The sequence below is a fragment of the Onychostoma macrolepis genome, chromosome 08, assembly GCF_012432095.1.
Source record: "Onychostoma macrolepis isolate SWU-2019 chromosome 08, ASM1243209v1, whole genome shotgun sequence".
NCBI lineage: Eukaryota > Metazoa > Chordata > Actinopteri > Cypriniformes > Cyprinidae > Onychostoma > Onychostoma macrolepis.
In genome coordinates this window covers 5,849,292-5,864,274 of record NC_081162.1, presented here as the reverse complement: position 1 = coordinate 5,864,274, position 14,983 = coordinate 5,849,292, and the positions used below count along the sequence as shown (strand labels likewise).

General features: G+C 34.2%; 1 protein-coding gene across 1 annotated transcript; it reads right to left on the bottom strand.

Moving 5' to 3' along the window:
- Positions 1-10,690: 10,690 nt before the first annotated feature.
- Positions 10,691-14,685, bottom strand: nkx3-1 (NK3 homeobox 1). Its single transcript, XM_058785048.1, has 2 exons — positions 13,786-14,685; positions 10,691-12,944 (listed from the first exon to the last, which is right to left on the bottom strand). Exons 1-2 carry the CDS (start codon positions 13,910-13,912, stop codon positions 12,517-12,519), a joined length of 555 nt encoding a protein of 184 aa, XP_058641031.1. The 5' UTR covers positions 13,913-14,685; the 3' UTR covers positions 10,691-12,516.
- Between the last annotated feature and the right edge of the window lie 298 nt (positions 14,686-14,983).

Here is a 14,983-nt window from a genome sequence, read left to right as displayed (position 1 = left end):
TGTTCAGGGTTGACTGTAGTAATAATAATGAAAAAACCTATATAATAATAATGCAAAAAAATATATAAACCTTGACAAAAAGTAGTCTTTGAGAATGCCTAAGTATACATTTATATCCACAACCTAATAAAAGTAAACAATTATGTCTAAAAACAACTAGGGAGTTCACAAGACTCTCTATAGAGTCCTATACAGGCAACTAGTGGTTACACCATGAAATTACATGTTTTTTCTTTCTTTGCTCACACCAGGAGGTGCTAATCTGCATTAAAAAATTGGATTTTAAAGGCCTAGTGTCTATTTTCATCTGAAATACTGCATAAATTGAAAAATTATTTAAAAAAATGTGAAAAAAAATATTTGTACTATTTTCAATGGGAAAAATGTATCATAATTATTGTATAAATATTAATAAGTACCATAAGATTCTCTCAAAATACAAAAGAAAAAAGAAAAAATATTATTGAACAAAAATATATTAGATTGATTTTACTGAAGAAAAAAAAAAAAAAAATTTCAGGTGTCCGGTCACTTTTGACCGTGAAGACCATGAGTGTGACTCCCAAATAAGGGCTGCATATTAAGTCAACTTATCACTTTTTACAGTGTACGCTGTCCACATTGCATTTCAAAATAATATTATTTCTTAATATTTATATTATAAAAAAATAACAATCTGGTATTTGCTCCAGGTGATAATGGCCCGGTTTCACAGACAGGGCTTAGACTAAACCAGGATTAGGCCATAGTCCAATTTGGACATTTAAATAATTTTTATAAACGTACTTACACTGTAAAAAAATAAGTTGACTTAACTTAAAAATTGAGGAAACCCGTTGCCTTAAAATTATTAATTAAATAATAATAATAAAAAAAAAAAGTTAAGTAAACTTGACAATTCACTTAACTTATTTTTTTAATTATTATTTACTTAATAACTTTAAGGAAACGGGTTTCCTCAATTTTTTTAAGTTAAGTCAACTTATCACTTTTTACAGTGTAGAAAAATGTTTTAATTAAGTCCATGTTGTTCTTTATGTTTACTTAATAATAACAATATAATGTAAAAAATACCAATTAGACTAAGTGTGAAATGATTGTCATGTTTTCGGAGACTTAATTGGATGTTATTTACAATTAAATGAAAATATATTGTAGTTGAAATTTATATTAAGTGCAATTAGTTGAATTAGAAGTGCTTGAACATACATTTTTATATGTAATTTCATAGTTACTTCTATTGTCTTTGAAATATGGTTAAAGTGAACTGCTGAATGCTGACAAGCATTTTTGATAATTAAGATAATAAGACTTAATGTCATTTTATTTCAAAATTGTATGTCAGGTATTTATGTATAATTGCACATTTGTAATGACGAAGCTGCAATTTAGTACATCTACAATGTATTAACTTTAAATGGAAAATTTAATTATACACAGTTAAAATGATAATCAAGTATTTAGTATGTTAGTCAACACATCAAAATATGTGTACTTCTATAAATCATGATATATAAATGTGTTAGAAACAATCACGAAAGTGTCTCTCTTTTAAGTTCACTTAAGTGTAATTAATATTATGTAATTATCTGCAAGTAGTGTTTTTTATATACTTTATATATATAGATTTTGGTGCACTACATGTGCACATGCAATACAAATAAGTGCACTTCTTTCTCACAATCGAGAAGAGGTTAAAGGAATATGAGAACCAGGGACTATTATGCTCAAAAATGCACAAAAAGAAATTATACAAACATAATAAAAGAAGTTTATATTATGGAAAAGAGGAGCTAACATTCAGTATAAATATAAGCTTTTGTGTTCCATGGAAGAGTGAAAAGATGACGACTGAATGTTCACTTCTGAGTGACCTATCCACCATATGCTGTTGTTAAAGAATTTAAATGCCTAATTTAAAATTTAAACTCAAATGCACTGATTTTTAATCTATACATTCAAGAGAAATTAAACGCTCTGAAGAGTTTTTGCTCAACATAGTTGTGAAACATTCAGAATAACTGTTTTACAATGTGGTGATTTTGTACGAATTCGCTTGAAAAGCATGAAGTTTCATTAGCCAGTGTTGTTGAGGAAAATAAATAGAAACATCTGCTAATGTAGTTGTCATAGCATAAAATGTCAAATTATTCAAAGAAGCCACTACCGAGGTAAGATAATAATAATAACTGGAATCTCTTCTACTTAAACGTCCTGGTGAGTGTCTGTATCGGTCATGTGTCTGATTAATACGCTGTTAAATGGCCTGTAACAGGGCTGCTGGGTAGAGCAATACGTGAATCAGTCATGATAACGTCGACAGTCAGAGAGCCATGTCTGTGTTCCCCCAGCTCTCTGACCCTGCCTGGGCATGATTGGTCACTCCTGATGGGGTCAAGGGTCAGGGCTGGTGTGATCCTGTGACTGCTCTTTCCTGAGAGGGTCAGTCGGAGCGCATACAATCACACACCTCATAGTCTCATACACAGACGTTTAAACACAGACTCGTGGGCAGGCTGTTAAGTATCTTTTATCAGTATGAAGCTGCAGCACAGTTGGAATTCTAGCCATTCGTTTTGACTGAAGCTGAAGAATGATACAAACATGCGCTCGCTCCTTATGCTTGGTTGTATGCTATAATGCGTTCATTCTTAGCTCTCTTAGCGAACAAAGAAAGATAATTTTTTTAAAACAGTATCGCAGTCATAGCTTATGGTTCATGAAGCATGTGTTACAAATGGGAAGTCTTCCATGTAGGCTATGAAGGTCTCACCTGATAGCGTCTTTGTTGAGATAAACATCATTTTGTCAATCATCACCCCTTGCTCGGTCAAAATGATAAAAAATAAAAAATGCAACTGACAATAGAGTGTAATGGGAGGTTAGTTTTGGTATTTGCTAATGCGAGCAACTCTACTACTTTCGCTCATACTATTTTGAGTTAGGAATTTGAATGAGCTATTATATATTGCACTTTGGCCTAAGCCTGGATTGGTTTTGTTGAGTGGTTTTAAAGGGGTTTTGGGCATTTTTCAACTGGCTGGGAGAACAGCTGGCCACCCAGGTATACCAGCCAGAGTATGTGAGCGGCATTCAATAATGGACCCTTTTCACATTACTTCAGAAACAGAAAGAATATGCTGTAACTTTCCATTTTTAAGCTGACAAATCACAGGAAAGTGCTGACAATAATTTTCTGCACTCCTGAATGTGTCTATGTTCACATGATCTGTACATTATGTGCAAGCTCATGTGTTGTGTGCGCCTGTGCAGCAATGTAGCAGCACATTAGTTTAGAGCGGAGATTAACTACCTGAACAATAAACTGTTTAAAACGTGAATTCAACCAATCAGTATTGAGTATCCACATGCTACAAACAAACATGCTTAAGATGTAACCTTGAGGACTCGTCCGTCGCTGTCATTATAACCTTCACCTTCTTTCTGATTTGAGTGATCCACATATCTGTCAAGCTTGCTATGATGTTTAATGCGTGAATTCTTCATGAAATGCAGTTATATTATGGGCTGTTGGCATTAATTGTGCTCGTGATGGAGCGGTAGTGAAGCACTCTCGGAAAGAGCGAAAACCACAACGCTCTGACTTTCAAAATATCCATTCCTTGCTCCAGTCAGAAATCATGCCGCTCCACTCTGCTCACATACTCTGATACCAGCTTAAACCAGCTAGAAACCCCCTTAGCAACAATTAAGAACACCCTGGAAGGAACCCCCTAGCAACCACCTATAACACCATAGAAAGTGCCAGTAAGCAACCATCCAGAACACCCTAAGAACCCCTTAGAAACCACCCAGAATGCAATAGAAACCCAAAGCAACCACTCAGAACACCCTAAAGGATCCACCTAAGCAACTACCTAGGACACCCTAAGAACCCCTTAGAAACCACCCAGAACACCCTTGGAAACCCCCTGGCATTCTGGTGCTGAGTTCTGCATAGGCTTATTCATGAAGCAGAGATGGCCAGATACAGGAGGTCATCATCAGGCACTTCTGTGCTTCAAGCAAACTTGATTTTCTTACACTGATTTCTGATTATCATCAGATTTTCCCCATCAGAACAGGTGACAATGGACACGTTGACAATGTTGACAGTCAGGTCAGGTGTGGTTCCCTGGAACGATATCTAATAATCATCACTGGAAAGAATGACAACCTCACCCAATCACTGAATAGAGCTTCATTAGAGGTGAGGATGCCCTGCTGCTCAGATCGGCTGTGGTGTTTTCACAGAGGGTGTGTGTGCTAAAAGCAAAGTAGAACAACAATGAGGCTCATCGAAATGTTTTGGTCATGTGGTGTGTTTCTTCAGTGTCTTGAAAGGTGTGAGTGAAGAACAAGACAATCAATAGAATGCTGAGTATCTGAAATCAGATGAGAAACATCCATCAATAATACAATTAGCCATCAATCTAAGAATAGTTCCTTTTTCAAAGAAAATTGCAATGTTTTGTTCATTGAATGCTTGCCAATGAGCTGTTTAAAACCTGTATTTCCCATAAGCAGACCTTACACCGCTGACCCTTATCAGCTTGTTTACAGGTTTCTGTCTTCATCTTTCAGACTCAACATGCCGGTGCTGTTACAAAACCATCCTATATCATTCCTACAGAGGAAGTGGATCACATTTGTTTGCTGATCACTGACTAATATTAGATTCTTTACAAAAATGTTTGTTTTTAGACATTCATTTTACATGCAAATGCTTTAGAGAGTCAGCAGGAAGTGTATTTTTGTACGAACATGGAGTTCAACACCAGAATGCATGACCCACACAAGAGAGTCACTCTGGATTTACATGAAAAGACAGAAACAATTCTTCAGACAGTCTAAACACAGAAGATTTAATAATAATTATAATTCATATATAATCAATTAAAAGTATAATTAAAATTAATACTTTTATAAACTTTATCATTTATAATTATTTATAATTATTCTACATTAAATTCAAAAGAAGTGACAGTAAAGAAGTATATTATTACCAAAAATAAAAATAAAAAATACAATAAATAAATGAATGAGTAAACAAACAAAAAAAATGCTGTTCTTTTGACCTTTTGAAAAAAATAAAAAAATGTAAAAAAGATTTTGGTTCCCACATAAATAAATAAATGCTGCTATTTTGACCTTTCGATTCATCAAAGAATTCAGAAAAACATGTATTATGGTAAAAAAATAATAAAAATAATAATAATAATTATAATTAAGCAGCACAACTGTTTTCAACAATTGTTGATAATGTGTGTGTGTGTGTGTGTGTGTGTGTGTGTGTGTGTGTGTGTGCATGCTAACTTGAACTAATAATAAAAAAATATATATTCTTAGTTAATGTTGATGTCAACATTTTCTAATGCATTAAAAGTTTTATTATTTAATGGACCAGAGCTAACATGAACTAAAGATGACTGGTTGTATTTTTATTAACTAACATTAACAAAGTTTAACAAATACTGTAACAAGACTGTATTGCTCATTGTTAGTTAATGATAGTTAATGCATTGACTAATGTTAAGTAATGGGACATTATTGTAGTATACCTTACAATTATCTTATTGTAATTTATACATACATACATATATATATATATATATGTATATATATACATACATACATACATACATATGTATACACACACACACACACACACACATACATACATACATACATGTATATAAATATATAAATAAATATATAAATTAAAACAAATATATATATATATATATATATATACAGTATATATATATATATATATATATATATATATATATAAGGTATTTTTCTATGCTTTAAATATTAATATAATATAATATAATATAATATAATATAATATAATATAATATAATATAATATAATATAATATAATATAATATAATATAATATAATATATTTGCATACTATTATATAAGCTTGACCAGTGTCAATTGTTCGAAATTGAGATTTATACATCATCTGAAAGCTGAATAAATAAGCTTTCCATTGATTACAACTATCTGAAAATCTGGAATCTGAGGGTGCAAAAAAAAAATCTAAATATTGAGAAAATCGCCTTTAAAATTGTCCAAATGAAGCATATTACTAATCAAAAGTTTTGATATATTTACGGTAAGAAATTTACAAAATATCTTCATGGAACATGATCTTTACTTAATATCCTAATGATTTTTGGCATAAAATAAAAATTGATAATTTTGACCCATACAATGTATTTTTGGCTATTGCTGCAAATATACCCCAGCGACTTAAGACTGGTTTTGTGGTCCAGGGTCACATTTGTGCTTTTCAAAGCTGGCATTACTACAAGATCTGCCATATTGCCAGAGATTTTTATCTTCGTTTCTAATTGTATTGCAAATAGACATTACTCAGGGCTTGAACCTGCAGATGTTACGGATGTGAATAACGGAAACAACAACATGTCTTAATCCGCACTCAGAGAGGGCCACCCTCCCTCCAGAAGTGCTGTCACTCGGCTGATAATGGCTGCGTGTAAACCTGTGCTAGACAGAGAGGGAGCTGAACCTTCTTTATCAGGGTTTCCAACACTTCTAATCCTTTAATGATGGAGCCAAAGTGGCTGAGACACTGGATCAGTTGGACCCAAAGGTTTTAATCCTGTTTACCCCTAAACGCAGACTACAGCATCTTCCTCCCAAAGGCCGTCGCTTAGAGAACCGCCACACTGAGGAGAGATCAGGGGAAATGATCTGAAATGTTGTTGTTGAGTGGGTAATGGTTTGGATGAATAAATGTGAAATGTGAGATGGCTTAGGCAGTGTTTTGGAAGTCAGTCAACTAGTCATAAACTGTCAAGAATTTGACGCAGCCACTTGTCTTGAAAATGAATTTCAGTTTAATGCCACATGAAACAGTACAATTGCAGCTGTACAGAGGAACATTACTCAAATGTTTCTCTTTCATAGCTCAAGAGACGTGCATGTGAAGAATGCAGTTCTTTTAAGCATCATAAAAATACTTTGTCTCGGATGTTTCTCCTAAAATGAAAATGGCCAATTGTTGACATACAGTACATGCATAGAGCCTTAAAATCAATGTTGAAATAGCTGATTTGAAGCTCAGATCATTTTTGAGAATTTGCTAAGAATTGCAGGCTATTTTAAGCACAGTTTATTGCATTGCTGAGATACTTTCTGAAAAGACACTTCTTCTTCTTCCGTGTTTATATCCAGTGTTGAGATTGAAAGTATGTTTGTTATTTGACATCTGGTATTTAACATTAATTAATTTATGATCATAATAACTTATGATCGTAATTGATCTAATAATGAGTCACTTTGTCAGACTTTAAAGGTGCCATAGAAAGTAAAAGTGTGTTTACCTTGGCATAGTTGAATAATAAGAGTTCTGAACATGGAAATGACATACCGTGAGCCTCAAACACCATTGTTTCCTTCTTCTTATGTAAATCTCGTGAATGCAAAAGACTTTCACTGAAAAATAGGCGAATCAGAACATAACACCGACTGTGACGTAACAGTCGGGATCACTAATAGTTACGCCCCCAACATTTGCATATACCCGCCCAAGTTCTAGGCCAGCCGCCAGCCGAACCACCAGAAGTTCTGCAGGTATTGTGAAGAAACAAGCGAGGACAACAGCGAAAATGGCAGATCATGGAAATAAATGTTATGTTCCAGGCTGTGCAGGGATGGGTTTTTCAGATGGCCAATCAGAGCAGAGCTCAACATTATTATTCATGACCCTTCCAAATAAGGTAATAACAGACCATTTCATTCTAGGGAGAAATCCTAGGGTTGTAAATGGACATGTAAAACCGTTTCTGGAGAATTTTTGCCTTTACCTATGCCACATACCTTTTATGTAGATATCAGAGAACAATTTAAAATATTGCATCAATGCATTCTATGGCACCTTTAACATAAAAAAAATCTAATTTTTAAATAAGTGCTGGTCTTTCGATCTTTTTAGTCATCATAGGATGCTTAATACAAAAAATTAAGCAGCACAATTGTTTTCAACATTGATAATGATTTCTGAAGGATCATGGGACACTGATGCACTGAACATTTCACAATGATACTGTTTTCACTGTATTTTTAATCAAATAAAATCAGCCTTGGTAAGCATAAGAGACTTCTTTCAAAAACATAACAGTACCAAATTCACCACCTCTCATAGCCAAGGCTGTTTAATGCTCAGTATGGAGCAGTATATATTCTGGAGTAAGTTTTGCCTAACAGTTAACTCCACCCGTACTTGCGTGAGAGTGCAGCCTAGTTTGATTGGCAGGTGTTAGATGAGGTGACTGAGTCATGATCGAGAGCTTTGTTCGTTATCCGTCACACCTGGGGGTCAGCAGCTCCACCCACTTTGACCTCTACCTGTAGAGATTCAGAAACTTAACGGAGCCGAGAATTCAGATCTCTTGTTCACCACAGTACATCGGCACAAGCAAGCATTTGCAGACCAAAGACTTCAAATAAATGTTTCCAATTTCCTCTCAAGTAATCTAGTAATACCGGTCATTAACATACTGAAGTTGAAAGGCAATAAATTATGTACTGTAGACAAGTACTTTGGCAATTACTGGGTAAGAACATTTTACATAATGCATTTTGACAAGTAGACAAAATGAATAAATAAGGTGTGGCTTGGCAGCAGGTTCATCTGAGAAAAACAGCTATCTTTGACATGAGTGACGCAGGCCTGTACAGGTACTGTGGTCTTGGATGTTGTTCACACACACACACACACACACACACACAAAGTAATTATTTACACTGGCAAACCCAGTGTGTTTTTTTTTTTTAATTTAATTTAATTAAATTTTTAATTAATTTATTGTTTAGAAATGACAAAGCTGTAATATGTGATATGACTCCTTACCTATATTCCAAGACTTTTAAAGTCATATGATACTTTTGTGTGAGTTTCAGTGTGATTTGATTTCAGTATTCATTGAAAATATTCCCATCCAGCTTTCAAACCTCATTATCCATTAAATTTATTCACAAACATAAATTAGCAGTCAGTAATGATACTACAGATATACTACACAGGCAAGAATCAATGGTGATAAACCTGCATGAATGAGATTTCAGAGCTGCAGGAAGATTATCAGTGAATAATTTTTTGATTCTTTAAAATATTTTATTCATTCATTCATTCATTCAGTTGCCAAAGCACTTGTATATTTTATTTTGTTCTATTTCTTTGGAGATTGTCAGAAGTCAGAAGCAGTGAAATGTCCTTATAAGGAAAGCAGAGGCAGGAAGACTCCTTTTGTATACCACAGAAGAACAAAAGTCATTCATGTTTGTAACAACGTATGGGTGACTTAATAATGACAGAAATTAATTTTTTGAGTGAACTATCCCTTTAGCTGTCAGTCACAATTTTTGGGCTTTTTTCAAGACTTAAAGGTTTTCTTGTTACTCTGTCGACAATAATAACAACAGCGCACATTTCAATCTCTCTGCCAATTGACTAACATATTTAACATATTTAACAGAGAATGGCATTGAAACCAATCCCATAAATGTTTTCACATGACATCACAATGAATTCCCAAGTGTTTACGTGTACAATATCAGATGTAGTCTTTGATGGGTAAATTAGGGTGTAACAGAGAACATATTTTGGTAAAGTGAGGATATTGATACGAACAGACAGAAATGGATTGACGCTGAAAATTCCAGAGTTTCTCTGGAGCCGAGCCAAGTGGGTGGCATTAGGTGAACCCGCACTCTGTACGGAGGACCCCTGTATCACAGGCCGCGCTTATCTCACAAACCAAAACAATGTCACCACACAGATTACTATTATTAAGTGGCATGACATTGTTGTGGAGATAGAAATATGTGGGTGGATATGCCCTGCTTGGGTGGATCTGCAAGCTTCAACTGAAAGAAAGGGGCCGAATCCAGAACAAGTTTGATGTCAAAGTCAGACTCCACCAGACAGGTTTGAGTTTTAGATAATAGCTGAAACTGGTTTGAATCGTTTCAACTGGGAAGTGGAGAATTTCTGTCATCTGACTGATGTTTGAAATAATAAATAATTTCCACCTGTCATACAACAAATGGGAACGGTTGCTTAAAATAAACATTCTTGCAGCAAAGTTATTCAGTAAGACAAGAGCATATATTAATTATATTAATTATATTTATTATATATATTATATATTATATTATATTATATTATATTATATTATATTATATTATATTATATTATATATTATATTATATTATATTATATTATATTATATATTATATTATATTATATTATATTATATTAATTATATTATATTAATTATATTATATTATATGCTAATGAATATCTGTTAAATAGCCATACAGCCAGGTAATCAATACATTTGTGTGTGTGTAGCATGTAATATAATATAATATAATATAATATAATATAATATAATATAATATAATATAATATAATATAATATAATATAATATAATATAATATAATATAATATAATATAATATAATATAATATAATATAATATAATATAATGTATAGTAAATATTTGTGTGTGTGTGTGTATATATATATATATATATACATAAAAAAATAAGTACAATGTACTTATTGTTGTCATATTGTATTGCAAAACTCTTTTGCTGCTATTGAGGTGGGATACGGGTAAGGTTAGGGACAGGTTTGGTGGTCTGGGTAGGTTTAAGGGTGGGTTAAGGTGTAAGGGATGGGTCAACAGTGTAATTATAAATGTAATTACAAAAATGAATTACAGATGTAATAACATAAGTGTTTTTTAAAATATAAGTACAATGTAAAAACATGTATGTACACAATAAGTGCATTGTATCAAATGATTAATTTAAATGTAAGCACATAGTAGTTAAGGCCACCTAATATAAAGTGGGACCGTATTTGGTCACACTTTAGTTTGGGGACCAACTGCCATTAACTAACTATTAACTACAACTTTTGCCTTAATAAACTCCTAATTTGTTGCTTATTAATAGTTATTAAGGTTTAGGTATTGGGTAGAGACCAAGGGATCTAAAATATGCATAATAAGGCATTAATATGTGCTTTATAAGTACTAAAAACAGCCAATATGATAGTAATATGCATGCTAATAAGCAACTACATAATGAGACCATAACCAAAAGTGTTACCAAATATTTATACATGCCTCATTTTAACACCCCTGTAACAAACACTTCCTACTGCTATTCATGTAATCCACATACTGAGACATTTCTTTGTAGAAATAGCTAAAGAGGTCTGGTTATGCCTGAGAGCTTTTTAAAGACAGGTGATTGATGACCTACATGGCAGTTGCTTCCTGAAGGAAAAGTATTGCAAACATATTCCAGGTTGTGGATTTTGTGTGTAAAGTAAACCATAAAATGGTTCAGTTATTATTTCAGTTTAGAATTCAGGTTAAGCAATCCTTTTTTTTTTTTTTTTTTTTTGAGTTTTCATGACTCACTGATTAGACCACATCTCTTACAGGGTAAATCGTGTCATCTTTCCAGGAGAAGCCTACCTGTATCCCTCAGACAACAGACCACCTCCGGTCTAGGCGGTTTAAACTATCGCTCTGCTGAAGTCAACTTAAGTTGAATGGAAGAAGGATAGGGGCGCTTGAGATCACAATCTCTTGTAGCAATGTTAAACTTCTATGTTGAGCGGACCTGCATGTTTTACAAGAGAATCCTTTCTTGATTTATCAGCTAGCATGGCTTGTGAACGTGGCAAGTGTTCAGGCTGAAGAATAATTGCAATCCTTGTTAAACAATGGACTGCTTTTAGGAATTAGGAAGTGCTATTATTTTGAAAGAATAATGATGTATGTGTGAACACTTTTACTGAAATCCAATTGAAAAAACATTAGAGCCACAGTATGACAACTTCAGAGAACACAAAAATGTTAAATTAAGCTCATCGAAGGCCATATTACAAACATGTAGGCTATGAGCTTCCAACACACTCAAATTTGTAACTATTTAAGTGTTGGTGAATTAATGGCTAAAAACGATGCAAATGAATTATAGCATATAGGCTAGTTGCACTATTTTTCTTACAGTTCACTTAGATCCATATTCTTTATGTTCCTCAGTCGTTTTAAAGTAAAAGGTCAGAAGTAGGCCTATTCTAAGTCTGTTTAACCAGATAAGGCAAAAATGCATTTCACAAGTTCACGTTAACATAAGTGAGATAAATGCAAGATAAAGAAATGTGGCTTTCTGTTCATGATGGAAGGCGCAAGCTCATACTTCCCTGGACTTCTTAAATTTATGAATTAAATAAAAAAAGGTGAAGATGAAATGGGGATGATTGAATAAAATGTCATTGGAGTGACCACAATACTTTGAGCCTGTAGCTCATGATGCAACACACACATATGCACCTTTGAAAAAAAAAATATTTTATTTCACAGAATACAAAGCTGTACAACACTTTAAAAAATCACCATAATAATAAAGAATATTATTCACAATAATCTGAGAAAGTCCATGTTAATGTCCATCACAGTGCTGGTCTCCATACACTCAGTCCGTGCAAGTCATACACGCAAGGCCGGTATGGATATGATTTATAGACCGTCGCTAAAAGTGAAGCTCTGAAGAAGTCCTCTTCTGCAGCCACAGCGGTGGCGTCGGATTTGTGAAAGTCTGTCGTTAGCTGCCTCCGCTTGGTTTTATATCTCCTGTTCTGGAACCAGATCTTCACCTGCGTCTCCGTCAGGTGCAGCGCGCTCGCGAGGTGCGCGCGCTCGGGCGCGCTCAGGTAGCGCTGACGGCTGAACTTCTTCTCGAGCTCCAGCACCTGCAGGTGCGTGAACGCGGCGCGCGACCGCTTCTTCTTCCCGCTGCCGCCGCCGCTGCCGCCTCCCGCCAAATCCGCGGACTCTGATTTATCCTCAGGGCTCCGACAAACCGACACATCCTCCGAGTCTGCGAACGTAAGTAGGATACACTTAGGGGTTTAAACTCAGTTTCTCACAGGAAAACTGGTCTCAGAATACATCTAAACCTGACAGAGACCCCCTTACGAAAATTAACCATGGTTTTACTACAAATAAAACCAAATAAACATGGTTACTGTAGTTAAACCATGGTAACCACAAATCAACTATGGTTTTGCTAGACTAACCGTAGTTTAATCATGGTATTTGTAGTAAAACTGTGGTTATACAAATGGTAATCAATACGCCAAAAAACAGGGTTACTACGCTTTTACTACAATAAAACCATGGTTAATTTTCGTAAGGACAGTTTCTCACAGGAAAACTGGTCTCGGGACATATCTAAACCTGACAGAGTACGTTACAGATACAATGGTAGGTCTACTTTTAACTTAACTGCCCAACTTACGAAAACGAACGATGGATTTACTACAAAAAAACAAACAAACAAACGAAAAACAACAACAACAACAACAAAAAAAAACAGTTAATGTAGTTATTACCAAATTAACTGTTCTGCTACACTAACTATAGTGTAGGCTAACCATGGTATTTGTAGCCTAGTAAAACTGTAGTTATACAAATGGTAGTCAATCTGCCAAAAAAACAAACGAAAACAAACAAACAAAAACACATGGTTACTACACTTTTACTATACTAAAACCAATAGTTAATTTTCGTAAGGCATACATATTCAGTTTACCTAAACTACCTACATGCCTAACTAGCTAACTGCCTACTAGTTTGACATGCAAATGATATAACTGCTTAATCTTTCCTAACTTAGCTAGAGGTGCACCTCTTCAGAAATGGTCTTCACAGTGCAGTACCTGTTCGTCCGTCTGTGCTGTCGGCTCTGTCGCTCTCAGATTGGCAGGAGTCTTCTTTTTTACCCTCTTTTAAGGATAAAATGTCCTCTATGAAAAACGACGTCAACTGCTTGTTTGAAGCCGCCATCTACGTTGCTAAATTCCTGATAAAGGTAAGGATAAAGCGTCTTCTTCCTCGGGGTAAGTAATTGGCACTTTCACTCTCCAGCTCAGCCGCTTGACTTTAAGTAGCGCGTGAGTCTGCCGTCTCTTCCACTATTGGAGGAGCGTCCTGTGCTACGTCATCGGTCCAGGCTCGCTGATGGCGAAAACAGACACGTCTTCACCGACCATCATTCTGCCAGACACCAGACACAACTGCTGCTTGTCCCGAAGTCTTCATACTTTACACAGTAGAGATACTTAGCTGTCCTCCCAACCGCAATCTTATATAAACATATAAAATATTATAAATGTACAATACAAAAATACACAATAAATATACAATATAAAAATTATATATATATGTGTGTGTGTGTGTGTATGCATATACATATTTATATACACATTATTTTTATATTGTATATTTATATTCACACATATCTTTCAAGATATGCAAAATAAAATTAAGATAGATAGATAATTAATCTATCTATCTATCTATCTATCTATCTATCTATCTATCTATCTATCTATCTATCTATCTATCTATCTATCTATCTATCGATCTATCTATCTATCTATCTATCTATCTATCTATCTATCTATCTATCTATCTATCTATCTATCTATCTATCTGTCTATCATGGGTCCCACTTTATATTAGGTGGCCTTAACTACTATGTACTTACATCAAAAATAAGTACAATGTACTTACTGTGTTCATATTGTATTGCAAAACATTTTTGCTGCTATTGAGGTGGGATACGGGTAAGGTTAGGGACAGGTTTGGTGGTTTGGGTAGGTTTAAGGGTGGGTTAAGGTGTAAGGGATGGGTCAACAGAGTAATTATAAATGTAATTACAGAAATTAATAACAGATGTAATTACATGCAGGTATTTAAAAATATAATTACAATGTAAAAACATGTATGTACACAATAAGTGCATTGTACCAAATGATTAATTCAAATGTAAGTATCGAAGTTAAGACCACCTAATATAAAGTGGGACCCTATCATGTATCTATTCATGATGAATATTTATAGTGTGTAATATTG

Coding starts and splice junctions, on each gene's coding strand:
- nkx3-1 (XM_058785048.1), bottom strand. CDS start 13,912: ATGGCGGCTTCAAACAAGCAGTTGACGTCGTTTTTCATAGAGGACATT. Junction 12,945..13,785: donor CAGCACAGACGGACGAACAG/GTACTGCACTGT, acceptor TTACGTTCGCAG/ACTCGGAGGATGTGTCGGTT.